This window comes from Heterodontus francisci, chromosome 10 (genome assembly GCF_036365525.1).
Source record: "Heterodontus francisci isolate sHetFra1 chromosome 10, sHetFra1.hap1, whole genome shotgun sequence".
Classification (NCBI taxonomy): domain Eukaryota; kingdom Metazoa; phylum Chordata; class Chondrichthyes; order Heterodontiformes; family Heterodontidae; genus Heterodontus; species Heterodontus francisci.
Window position 1 is genome coordinate 16,909,290 of NC_090380.1, and position 13,434 is coordinate 16,922,723.

At 41.7% G+C, this 13,434-nt stretch overlaps 1 protein-coding gene across 1 annotated transcript in view; it reads left to right on the forward strand.

Moving 5' to 3' along the window:
- LOC137374314 (plastin-2-like) overlaps positions 1–8,783 on the forward strand; it is a 72,601-nt gene extending 63,818 nt beyond the window's left edge. Inside the window, exons 15-16 of the mRNA XM_068040170.1 lie at positions 897–1,021; positions 6,228–8,783. Of these exons, the coding sequence (XP_067896271.1) occupies positions 897–1,021; positions 6,228–6,360 (258 nt within the window). The 3' untranslated portion in view covers positions 6,361–8,783. The remainder of the gene's footprint in view (positions 1–896; positions 1,022–6,227) is intronic.
- Positions 8,784–13,434: the final 4,651 nt, after the last annotated feature.

Genomic DNA, 13,434 nt, shown 5'->3' on the forward strand with positions numbered 1-13,434 from the left:
AATAAACAAATTTGTCATATATAATATACATTTGTGTATACTGAAATGTACCCACAGTACCTACTTAAGTCTCCTAATTGCCCTTCAAACACTCATACAATAAACGCACTGACTTTCCTCACTCTTACACAAGTCAGCTTTACTTTCACAGCTAGCTTCCATGCTGATTTACTCAGTGTTTTGTTTAACAGCATGAGTATTGACACCACTGTGTCAGCCAATAAGTTAGAGGTAGGGTGGGATTTACAGAAAAGAGAGTTTATTTACTCAGCAAACAGTCAATTTAAACAAACACTATGCACTACAGCAGAATCTATTTAAAGAGCTCATAGCAGAGTCTCCTGATTAAAGTAGGATTATTTCTCCAGCAAAATGCAGTGCGTGAAGGACAGTTACTTGACACACATTATGTGCTCAAAATCAACCCCATTCACTTATAGCAGTGCGTTTTCCAGGTGTAATTGAAGGGGAATTATCCAATCACCTCCATTCTGGCCTAGTGGTGTCACCATATACGGCCTTTGTTTCATTTTGTTCCCTTGCCCCTGAACACGCAGGTCTAGTAATCAGATTGAGTGAAACAAAGGTTTGCAGTAATTTCTTGTAAGGAAAGAGTTTGAGAGATATCTGGGTACCATTTGAAGCTGACATCCCACATGCACTTGCATGTGGCAGAGAGTGTGCAGCCCAGATCTGAAGTGCCTGAACCCCTTCTGTGTGTCAGTGTCATTCCTAGCTGTAGGCTTTGATGCCAGCTATGTCTGTCGGAGATAGTGGAGTCCCTGTGTCTGGGATTGTTACTGATTCCCTGTGCAAGACCACCAGTCCTGTAAAAGTGTATAGTATGTACAGAGCTTTTATGATCTATGTCATTCAATATGTTAATCAATATACAGGACAAAGAAATTAGCACAAGTATACCAGTACTGGATCTGATCGATGCCATTCAGCCTGCATCAATCAGGTATGACCTTGTGAAGACTGGAGACCTGACCGATGAAGAGAAACTCCAAAATGCCAAGTGAGTAGCATCTATATGCTATCAGTATCATTTAAGATGAAGCTACATAAGCACATGAGGGAGAAAGGAATAGAAGGGTATGTTAGGGTGAGGTCATAGAGTCATACAGCATAGAAGCAGGCCCTTCGGCCCACCGCGTCCATGCCAACCATATTGTCTATCTATACTAATCCCACCTGCCTGCATTAATTCCATATCCCTCTATGCCTTTCTCATTCAGGTACCTGTCCAGATGCCTCTTAAATGTCGCTACTGTTCCTGCCTCCACCACCACCTCAGGCAGCTCATTCCAGATACCCACTATTCTTTGTGTGAAAAATTTACCCCTTTGATCCCCTTTAAGCCTCCTCCCTCTCACCTTAAATCTATGCCCTCTAGTTTTAGAGACAGTCAGCATGGCTTTGTGAGGGGCAGGTCATGCCTCACAAGCCTTATTGAATTCTTTGAAGATGTGACAAAGCACATTGATGAAGGAAGAGCAGTGGATCTGGTGTATATGGATTTTAGCAAGGCGTTTGATAAGGTTCTCCATGGTCGGCTCATTCAGAAAGTAAGGAGGCATGGGATTCATGGAAAGTTGGCTTTCTGGATACAAAATTGGCTAGCCCATAGAAGTCAGAGGGTGGTAGTAGATGGAAAGTATTCAGCATGGAGCTCGGTGACCAGTGGTGTTCCACAAGGATCTGTTCTGGGACCTCTGCTCTTTGTGATTTTTATAAATGACTTGGATGAGGAAGTGGAAGGCTGGGTTAGCAAGTTTGCCGATGACAGGAAGGTTGCTGGAGTTGTGGATAGTGTGGAAGGCTGTTGTAGGTTGCAACGGGACATTGACAGGATGCAGAGCTGGGCTGAGAAGTGACAGATGGAGTTCAACCTGGAAAAGTGTGAAGTGATTCAATTTGGAAGGTCGAATTTGAATGTGGAATGCAGGCTTAAAGACAGGATTCTTGGTAGTGTGAAGGAACAGAGGGATCTTGGGGTCCATGTCCGTAGATCGCTCAAAGTTGCCACCCAAGTTGATAGGGTTGTTAAGAAGGCGTATGGTGTGTTGGCTTTCATTAACAGGGGGATTGAGTTTAAGAGCCGCGAGGTTATGCCGCAGCTCTATAAGGCCCTGGTTCGACCACACTTGGAATATTGTGTTCAGTTCTGGTCGCCTCATTATAGGAAGGATGTGGAAGCTTTAGAGAGGGTGCAGAGGAGATTTACCAGGATGCTGCCTGGACTAGAGGGCATGTCCTACGAAGAAAGATTGAGGGAGCTAGGGCTTTTCTCATTGGAGCGAAGAAGGATGAGAGGTGACTTGATAGAGGGGTACAAGATGATGAGAGGCATAGATAGAGTGGATAGTCAGAGACTTTTTCCCAGGGCGGAAAGGGCTATCACCAGGGGGCATAATTTTAAGGTGATTGGAGGAAGGTTTCGGGGAGATGTCAGAGGTAGGTTCTTTACACAGAGAGTGGTGGGTGCGTGGAATGCGCTGCCAGCAGTGGTGGTAGAAGCAGATACGTTAGGGGCATTTAAGCGACTCTTGGATAGGTACATGGATGATAGTAGAATGAAGGGTAGGTAGTTAGTTTGATCTTAGAGTAGGTTAAAGGTTCGGCACAACATCGTGGGCCGAAGGGCCTATACTGTGCTGTACTGTTCTATGTTTTATGTTTTATGTTCTATGAAACAGACTCTGGCTGATGTAGCGCATAAATGCCTGTTGGGTTGAATAGTCTATTTCTGCTCTGTAAATTCTATGTAATACTAGTATCATTGGATAATGCAGGAATATATTTCTGTTTCTTACACATATTGGTTAATCAGGTGGAGCTCCAGGATATAACTGTAAGTGAAATTGGACCTCACTTTAGACTGCTCATCCAAAACTCTGCAATCTGTACCTTAAAGTGTTCCAAATCTCATTCACCCATTACCCCTGTGCTTGCTGATCTTCACTGGCTCCCTGCCGAACAACATCTCAATTTTAAAATCCTTATCTTTGTTTTCAAATTCCTCTATGGCCTTGCCCCTCCCTATTGTGCAGCTTTCTCCAGCCCTACAAGCCTTCGAGGTCTCTGCACTCCTCCAATTCTGCTTCCTGCGCATAGAATCATAGAAAGTTTAAGGGACAGAAAGAGGCCACTTGGCCCATCGTGTCTGTGCCAGCCGAAAAATGATCCACCTATTCTAATCCCATCTTCCAGCATTTGGTCCATAGCCCTACAGATTACAGCACTTGAGGTGCATATCCAGACTCTTTTTGAATGAGTTGAGGGTCTCTGCCTCAACTACCCTTTCAGGCAGTGAGTTCCAGACCCCCACCACCCTCTGGGTGAAAAAGGTTTTCCTCATCACCTCTCTCATTTTTCTACCAATCATTTTAATCTATGCCCCTAGTCAGTGACCTCTCTGCTAAGGTGAATAGACCCTTCACCTCCACTCTATCCAGGCTGCTCAATATTTTGTAGATTTCAATCAGATTTCCCCTCCGCCTTCTCTGTTCCAAGGAGAACAACCCCAGCCTATCGAATTTTTCCTCATAGCTGCATTTTTCCAGTCCTGGCAACACCCTCATAAATCTCCTCTCTACCCTCTCTAGTGCAATTACATCCTTTCTGTAATGAGGTGACCTGAACTGCACACAATACTCAAGTTATGGCCTAACCAATGAGTTATACAGTTCCAGCATAACCTCCCTGCTCTTATATTCTATACCTCAGCTAATAAAGGAAAAGATTCCATATGCCTTTGGGCTGCTACCTTCAGAGATCTGTGGACATTCACTCCAAGGTCCCTCACTTCCTCTACATTTCTCAGTATTTTCCCATTAATCATGTATTCCTTTGCCTTGTTTGACCTCCTCAAATGCATCACCTCACACTTCTCTGGGTTGAATTCCATTTGCCACTTTTCTGCCCATCTGACCAGACCATCAATATCTTCCTGCACCTTATAGCTATCCTCCTCGCTATCTACCAGACGGCCATTCTTTGTGTCATCTGCAAACCTCTTGATCATGCCCCCTACATTTACGTCCAAATTGTTAATATATGCCACTAAAAGCAGGGGACCCAGTACAGAGACCTGCGGAACGCCACTGGAAACAGCCCTCCAGTCATAAAATCACCCTGATTTTAATCAGTCCACCATTGGTGGCCATGTTTTCAGCTGTCAAGGCTCTAAGTTCTGGAATTTCCTCGCTAAACCTCTCCAACACTTTCTCCTAAAACCTACCATTTGATCAAGATTTTGATCATTCCAAAATGTTTTTTTATTGATATCACTCTTGTGAAGTGCCTTGTGACATTTTACTATGTTAGATGTGGTAGATAAGTGTAAGTTGTGCTGCTTGAGGTTAGTTTCAAACTTCTCTTTATTATATATTTTTAGCCAGCTGTAAAAGTAACCCTTTCTGAGGCAGCAAATGAAGTTGGTCATCCCTCAATTTGCAGTCGTGTTGAATAGTGCAGAGCTTCACTGCACATGGTATCCAAACTGACTATAGTCTAGACCTATTTGGAGTACTTCCAATGCCATGTACTGGAGCAGGCAGGGAGAGCAAAATTACGGGTGTCAACATGTAGCAGGAAGCTGATGTAGTCGGGAGGGTTTCAGATTCCTCAACACTGGCACCACTTTTAGGACCATGAGTGATTATACAGATGGCATGGCCATCATCAAATTGGTAGGATGTGGCAAGTGGTGTTCCACAGGTATCTGTACTGGGGCCTCAGTTTCTTCACCCATGTATATTACTTGGATATACTCTCCATTCCTTCACTCAAGTTTGCAGATGACACTCAGCAGGCTTAGTAAGTTGTGTGGATCGGAGAAGGAAGTTACAAATGGGCATAAACAGATGAAGTAAGCGCTAGAATTCAAAAATAAGGAAGTGACACTTTCGTTATACAGAGCCTGGAGAACTGGGTATCAGTAACACAGCTAATGTTGAGGGACAGATCAGCTACGATCTAACTGAATGGCAGAACAGTTTTTGAGTAGCTGAATAGCCTACTGCTGTTCCTATGTTCTTAAATTAATGGCTTTGACTGTAGCTTGCACAAAATTCAACTGAAGTTAATACATTTTAGCACTGGAGAAACTGTATATGTAAGCATATTATTTTGAGGATCATTAGACCCAGCAAGCATTCCCTTTTCGAACGATCTCTATCCCACCTTGTTGCCTTCTTGCTATATCTCTTTTCTCTCCGCAAACACAACCTCCAAATCTATTTACATTATTTGCTTTCCCTTTAATTTATCACAGAAGTTGTAAGAAGTGGAATCAGTTGCACTTAAACTTCTTTGAAACATGTGGTGTGTTGATCCTGAATATCTCAAAAGAGCTGGCCTCTTAAGCACCCCCAATTCCTTCACCACACCTTTAGAAGACATGTGTTCAGCTGCCTCAGCTGGAAACCCCAGAATTCCCCTGCAAACCTGTCCATCTCTCCAACTCTCTCTCCTTTAAGTGGCTTCTTAAAACCTGCCTCTTTGACCAAACTTTTTGTCAACCGTCCTAATAGCTCTCTAATAAAATAAAAGCAAAATACTGCAGATGCTGGAAATCTGAAATAAAAACAAAAAGTGATAGAAATACTCAGCAGGTCTGGCAGCATCTGTGGAGAGAGAAGCAAAGTTTGACGGACCTGAAATGATAACTCTGCTTCTCTCTCCACAGATGCTGCCAGACCTGCTGAGTATTTCCATCACTTTTTGTTTTTATTCCTAATATCTCTCTATGTGGCTCGGTGTCAGTTTTAGTCTGATTACATTCCCATGAAATACCTTGGGTCATTGTATGACATTAAAGGTGTTATTTAAATGCAAGTTGTTGTTTGATGCCTGATCATAACCAAAAGCAGGAAGTGAGGAAGCAAATAAACAAAATAGTCAGAAGTCTACAATTTCTTCATTTGCACTACTTGTCCCTCAAATTTAATAAATATATTTATTCTGATACCTTACAATATACTGTACCATCGGTAATTTGTTCCTATAACAACACAACTTGTCTTTTTATTCAGCACTGCTTGTCAAGTTTCTGTAGCTTTTCCAAGCTACCATCCACAAGAACTGTTGCAAATCTGCCAGCAATATTTAAGATAGTGTCGTTAAATAGCCTGTTTACTCATATGACTGGAACTATGAAGTTGATTTTATTAAAAATTTGTGCCTCACCCAATACATTTTATTTTGTTGCTTTTATCCAGGTACGCCATTTCAATGGCAAGAAAAATTGGAACTCGAGTCTATGCCCTTCCAGAGGATCTAGTGGAAGTAAAACCAAAAATGGTTATGACTGTTTTTGCATGTCTGATGGGAAAAGGAATGAAGAAGGTCTGAAAGATCTGACCCAAGTTAAACTGATTTTTTTTTCACCAGTTCCTAGCCTGGGTGCACCTTTCAAACGTAGAACATTTGCTTAGCTGTGCCCCTGTTTTATCAGAACCATTTTAACTGGCTTTGCTACTGCTGAAAAAATAATAGATTGAAGTTCCATTTTTCCCCAGTCACTGTCAAGAAAAAACTTTTAGTAGAGTGCTTACTAGGATGCATGCTGAGCTACAGAACTGCTGTGCATTGTCTAAACCTGCTGCAGTAAACCAAAACGGGTTGTAACTGGTGCTTAAATAACACCAATCACAGTACTTAACCATTGCTCAAGCCATTAACGCATTTCAACAAATACCACTTGAGCAGTATCAAAGAGAGACTATTTGGAGGCAAATTTTCTCGGAGCTTGTTTTGCTGCACTGCAGGAAACCCCTGTATGGCAGTGCAGTGCAAGACGCTGTGAGGACATTTGCCCCCTCTGTAAAATGACCCAGATTTTGCTGGAACATGCCATCTCATTGCATGCCCAGTTAGTTAAACTTCATGTGCATTTAGTTTTTAAAATTTGTTGCACACAAAGTTGCGAGCTGATAACGCAGTGAGAGCAACAGGGCATCTAGAACCTTGGTGAACAGGCCAAAGTGTCAATCTCCTTAACCAATGAGATGAAAAGATTAGGAAATAAATAGGAAAAGACTGCGAAGGAAAATGAATTCAATGTCAAACCAGTTACAGAAAGAGAAATGGAGAGGGAAAGAAATATTGGATTGAGAGATATAAAAAAAGTCACAGGAAAATGTAAGAAAATTAAAAATTTTAATCTAAAATTTGACATTTTTAGAATCTTGTAGAACACTTTGCAAACTGATGAAATGAGACTCTGCACACTTAAAATTGTCCACTTTCTGGGTCAGAAACAATTGTCACATTAAAACAATACTTGTGTTGTTAATTACTAGACTTAACTTTCATGTGGACAATTATTAAGTTAATAACAGGGTGTGTCTTTTCAGATGCCATTTTTCTTCAGAAAAAGCTGGCACATTTGTTTTATCAGGTCAATGACATTTCCATTGCAGGCTGATATAATAAACCAACATTTTTTGGTACAGATAAATTCAGACCTAAGATTGCAGCTAACCTGTGGTGCAACATGCACATTGCCCCAGTAAAAATCCTTACATTTAGCAGTTAGAATGTGCTTTACACAGATCAAAGCAGATCTTAATTGTAGTTTGTGTAATCTCTACACATTAGCTCAGAAACCATTTGGCAACAATAGGGAACAAATACTTACATTCCTTAGTCTGTTGCAACATATGTGTTGATCCATTCATTTTAAGTGGGTTAACACCTCTGCTACAATAGCAGAGAGCAGAATTTCCTGCAAATGTGTTGTGTGTCCATTAACCCTGTCAACAGTCCACCCTGGGTAATATCGTCTAAATAAATACTGGAAATTGGCCCTGCTTTATAAACTAATTATTAAACTAATAAACGTATGCATTTGTGCATACAGAATGTGTCTCTGGTCATTCCTTCTCTGAATTCCTGAAATGATTGAACAATATTGAATGTAAACTAACCAAAAGGGCCCTTAATGCATTGTTTCATTTCCTGCACAGATGCAATACTAGAGAAATTAAATTACTGCACTTCATTTTCTTAACTAATTTTTCTACCCAAAAAGAGTGTGTTTTTCTATTTTTCTTTTGTAAAATCCATGTTGAAATGCCAGCTTTAAGCATAAGGTGCTGTTAATTAAAGATACTTGCCACCCAGACATTCATGCCTTCATATAAAAATACCAATGAAATTAAAATGATTTGCTTTCTTGCAAGTAAAGGAAGAGAAAATTGAATACCCACATCATTTGACTTTTTTTCTATTTCCTCCACAAATGGAAACCTTGGTTGATTATTTTTTTGTTCCTCTGTCTCGCCCAGGGACACTAGCTAATTGTAGCATTCTCACTGCTGCCCTAACTGCTATCAATTAAAACAGAGCAGGAGCTACAGGATCAATCTGTGGCTCAGTGGTAGCACTGTCACCTGAGTCAGAAGATTGTGGGCTCAAGTCCCAACGTGAACATATCATCCATGCTCACACTTCAGCGTGGAGCTGAGGGAATACTGTACTGTCGGAGGTGGAATCTTTCAGATGAGATGTTAATCCAAGGCCCTGCCTGCTTATTGAGGAGAATGTGAAAGATCCCACAGCACTAGTCGAAGAATTGTTCTCCCTCAGCTAACCACTAAAAAGCGCTGGTCATTTATCTCGTTTTCTGTTTGTGGGACTTTGCTGTGTGAAAACTGGCTGCCACATGTCAGTGCTTTCCTTCAAAAGTAATTAACTGACTGTCAAGTGCTCTGGTATGCCATTCTTACTGAAAGAGTTTTACAAAGCTCATTAAACCTGTGAGTTCCCTCATCTGCATGGCTCAGTACCACACTGTTGTTACTCACCAAATCAAGAGAGAATCCTGAATTTAGCTACGTTAATTTCACAGTTTATCTATTGGGTAATTATTCCAATTATTGGTAAAAGACTACAGGGGATAGCCCTGTTCGAACCTTGGAGATAAATATGTAGGTGTATCAGTTTGCATGACATACAGTTTCATTCTTTTGACATAGCAGAATACATTTACTTTTGCATAGAATTACATAGAATTTTACAGCACAGAAACTGACCATTCAGCCCAACAGATCTATGCCAGTGTTACCACGCAAGCCTCCTCCCACCTTACTTTTATTTACTTTTATGCTTCACCATGTGTACCTGCAGTCAACCCAAAGAGACTGAAACTGTGAAAACAGCTTGACAAGTCCTGGCATAAACATTGTGTAGCTCAGGAAAAGACTGATATATTCTTAGACAGGTAAAGAATATAGTATGGCCGTGATACAACAGGCAGTCGGAGACCAATGATCCATCAGACCAACTCTATTTCCATGTCCTATGCGTGATTGACTGCTGACCTTTCAATGCAGGAGGCTCATTTAAATATTAGAATACATTTAACTGAAGCATGGCATAATTCACTTGCATGCATGGCATGTCCACTTGGGACAGAATTATATTGGATACACCTTTTGCCCATCTGGATTGAGCCTAAGGGAGGCTCCATGTGTGATGTAATTCCAAGGGAGCCCAGGCATTTTCTTTGATACCTTTAATGACCAGATTTTCAGTGCCATTTTGGTTAGCTTTTTTGACATTTTTGTCAATACTTTTTTAATGAGTTTAATTTTTTTTTTAGAACAGAAGGCAAGGTTGATGTGGAACCTTAAATAGCTGAATATTGTCTGTTGATTCATTAGAAAACTGGCTGTAATCAACACATTTCAAAGACTACGATAGAACAGGAAGGGCTGAAAACAGGAGCTCTTACAATATAAGCTTCCATGGGAGTTGAGAGAACGGCGAGTGCAAGGCAGAGTTCCAGGGTGACTGATAAGTCAACAATGGAGGTTTTTTCTGAAACAGTCCCAATACGATATTTCATGGCTGATTAGTACAAGATAAGAAAAGGATGTGCCAAGGAGATCAGCAGGCATTAGAGCCAGACTACCCACACCTGCATCTGTGGGCACTAGCACATTCCTGACCCAGCAATGATTATCTCTGCAGTCTCTAGATTGGCAGGAAACCAATTGCAGAACTGTTAACTTCTGCTTCAAAGTAACATGCACAATAGGGATACCGCTGCCAGGGGACAGTAAAAATTACTTCCTTGCTTACGGCTTCTCGTCCAGAATTGTATTATCAGCCAACCTGTTAGGCACGCAAGTATCAAGCATGTGACTGTGTTGGTTAGAACAGCCAGCAGTTGCACCTCCTTTCACAACTAATAATTGCATTAACATGACAAAGTTGTACAATTTCATCACATTGCTACATTTTGCTAAGAACAGTTGACCACACTATGGAGTACTGTGCACAGTTCTGGTCTCAAAAAGGATATAGAAGCACTGCAGATGGTGCAAACAAGATTTACAAGGATGATGTTAGAACTGAGAGGTTGTATCTATCAGGAAAGATTGAACGGGATAGGGTTGTTTAGAAAAGAGCGGGCTGAGCAGCATAGCCTCTAATTTTTGGGGGATTTGTTAGAGTGCACGGTCCTTTTAAATTTTCTTGCATATCCATGCGCACACGGTAACTCAAAGGAGCCAACTTGCGCTCAATAAAGGCCTGCTACCTGACCCAAACCCGACGATGTGTCTGGTTCGGGTTGGGTCGGGTCGCTCTTTCGGGTCTGGCTTTCGGGCTCGGGTCGGGCCGGGCCAGGTCCAGGTCGGACACACAAAGCAAGAATTGCATTTTGCTCTGCTGGTAAGTGTCAAAAGTAAAAATACCTACCAGAGCTGGGAGTCCAGGATGTCAAGGAGGGAAACTCTGAGTCTGCGCAGGGAGTGAGTGATCGTCACTATGAAGTCATCATGCTAATGCTGCACCTTCCTGCAGATTGGGAGTCGGAAGGTAAAGTAAACATTCTGGTGGTCGGGCTCAGGAAAAAATGGAGGGACTCTGATCCGATGTGGTTTTGTCAGGTTTTTTTCCCGTGACCTGGGCAGACCAGTAGTGCACAAAGACGTTTGGGTTCTTGCACGACCACACAGCTTAGAGGGAACATGGCTGAGGAGTAACCTAATGGAGCTCTTTAAAATTATGAAGGGGTTCAATAGAACAGACATAGAGAAGATATTTTCATTTGTGGGCTACTCCAAAACTAGGGGTCATAAATGTAAGATAGTCACTAATAAATCCAATAAGGAATTCAGGAGAAACTTCTTTAGTCAGAGACTGGTTAGGATGTGGAACTCACTACCACATTGAAATGGTTGAGGCAACTAGCATAAATGCATTCAAGGGGAAGCTAGATAAATGCATGACTGAGAAAAGAATAGAAGAATATGCTGAGGCGAGTGGAAAGAGGCTTGTGTGGAACTTAAACACCTGCACAGACCAGTTGGGTTGTACAGCCTGTTTCTGTGCAGTAAATCCTATTTAATATTGGGGATCATTGATTGTAGCCATATGGTTATTGAGGCAGAGGGTTCCTGCTCCTATTCTTCCAACACCATTTGGTCCTTCTCAGCTGTGCACTGCAACTCACCCTGTGCTTCCTCCTCAGACTAACTGTAGCCTGAGGGATGTGTGTAGATGTGCTTGCCAATGTTGCTGAGAGACATGGAAACTGATGTGAGATGCTACCTTGTTCTGGGACACTGAGAATGCTCCCTGACTACAACAAGAGAAAAAGACATACTTTTAAATGGAAGATGCAATAAATGGTACTGGAGCCTAGATAATCTGATTGGGCATGATTTAGACTGGACTTTGAGTGACACGTGAATGGATGTTGAAGGGTTCAGCAGCATCCCCTAAAAATGAAGCTCCAAGATGCATCAGCTCTGGTTGACTCAATGTCCTTTTGTGTATGTATATGAGACCTTGCTCCTGGCACAGAGTGTGAAATTGTCCAAATTTACTCCCCTTGCAGATCCCAGCAGTGCCCAAATTTCCAATATTCTCTCTAGATAGAGGTTGGGACTAATGAAGAGAAATAAGTATCTTCACTATTATCAGGGTCAATGTTGAATAAGGGTCAGGATCCCCATTTCTTGCTTGTTCGCAACCACAGCAACTGTCTGACCCTGAGTCGAGCTTTTGACCCCATGTCCTCTCCATCACAAAGACTGCCCATTTTCACCTCGAACATTACCCATCTCTGATCCTGCCTCAGCTAATCTGTTGTTGAAACCCTAATTCATGCCTTGGTCACCTCCAGCCTCGATCACTCCAATGCACTCTCGGCTGGCTTCCTATCCTCCACCCTTTGAAAACCAGCTCATCCAAAGCTTTGCTGCCCTCATCCAATCTCATATCAAGTCCTACTTGCCCATTATCCATGTGCTTGCTGACTTAAATTGGTTTCTGGTCTGAAATCGCAAATTGTCATTCTGCTGTTTAAAACCCTCCACGGCCTGGCCCCTTCCTGGATCATTTATGATTTTATTCCCCCTCTGTTGAAGTTGGGTAAATACAAGTTTGTCTTTGTTGAATGTTTACTTCTGATACTGTTTTCCACCTTCTGTTGTCCTTATATCATGCCGGCCATAAATTAGGAAGGACCGGATGAGGAAAAGCAGTGATACTGACTGATAAGCATTTACAGATTACCCTCTAAGGGGTAGAAATCAGGCTATGCAATAATGAATGCATTGAAGACCTTTATTTAAGCTAACCAAGGGATTTATACAGAAAAGCATTTATATATTCATTATAATATTGCTCAGCATTATTTCAAGGCACAAGTTACACAGTTTAACAATGTAATAGTGCCCAAGACGTTATTCAATAGCAATCCTTGGTGAACAGCTCTAGGTCCTTCTGGCTGAAAATTAATTGTCTGTGAACTCGTGGTTCATTTTGATATTAGTTTCTGGCCCTGAGGTTGCTCCTCTTAACACTGTTTTTTGTCAAATCTGTCAAAGCCTGCAGTTGCCTGCAGGTAAAATGTTTGTATGTCTAACTGCATAGTTTAATTTAATTTCCATCATGGTGCTGCATCTCAAGACAATTAAAACGTCAGCTGAGAGTTTTTGTGCCCAAGTTGCAGAAAGGCTGTCAGGATGAACGTTTGACTGGATTAGATGGTGAGGGAAGGAATTACCCCCACTGCTCTTTGCTAGATCACCATGACAACACAAAAAGCTCCCACAGGCAGATCAATGGTTCTACTAGCCATAAAATAAGATATTCAGTCAGAATTCCCCTGCACAAAGCAAACTGCACAGGCTAAACTGGCTGAAATGAAGGACTCGAGCAGTGGAGCTACCTTGTTTTATTCTTCTGTTAAATGGCAAACAGCATCATTTGTAGCTATGAGGAGGAATGATTTCCTGACTTGCATTCCCCGTGGGCAAGGTGCTCTGATGGCACAGCATCCGTGGATAGTCGGTTCGATGGTAGAAATCCAAAGTCATGTTGAAAATATTTTCCAGCATGTTACAACTATATGAAAAAGAACCAGGAAATGATCAACTGATCCATCAAATCTATTCTCTCCTACAG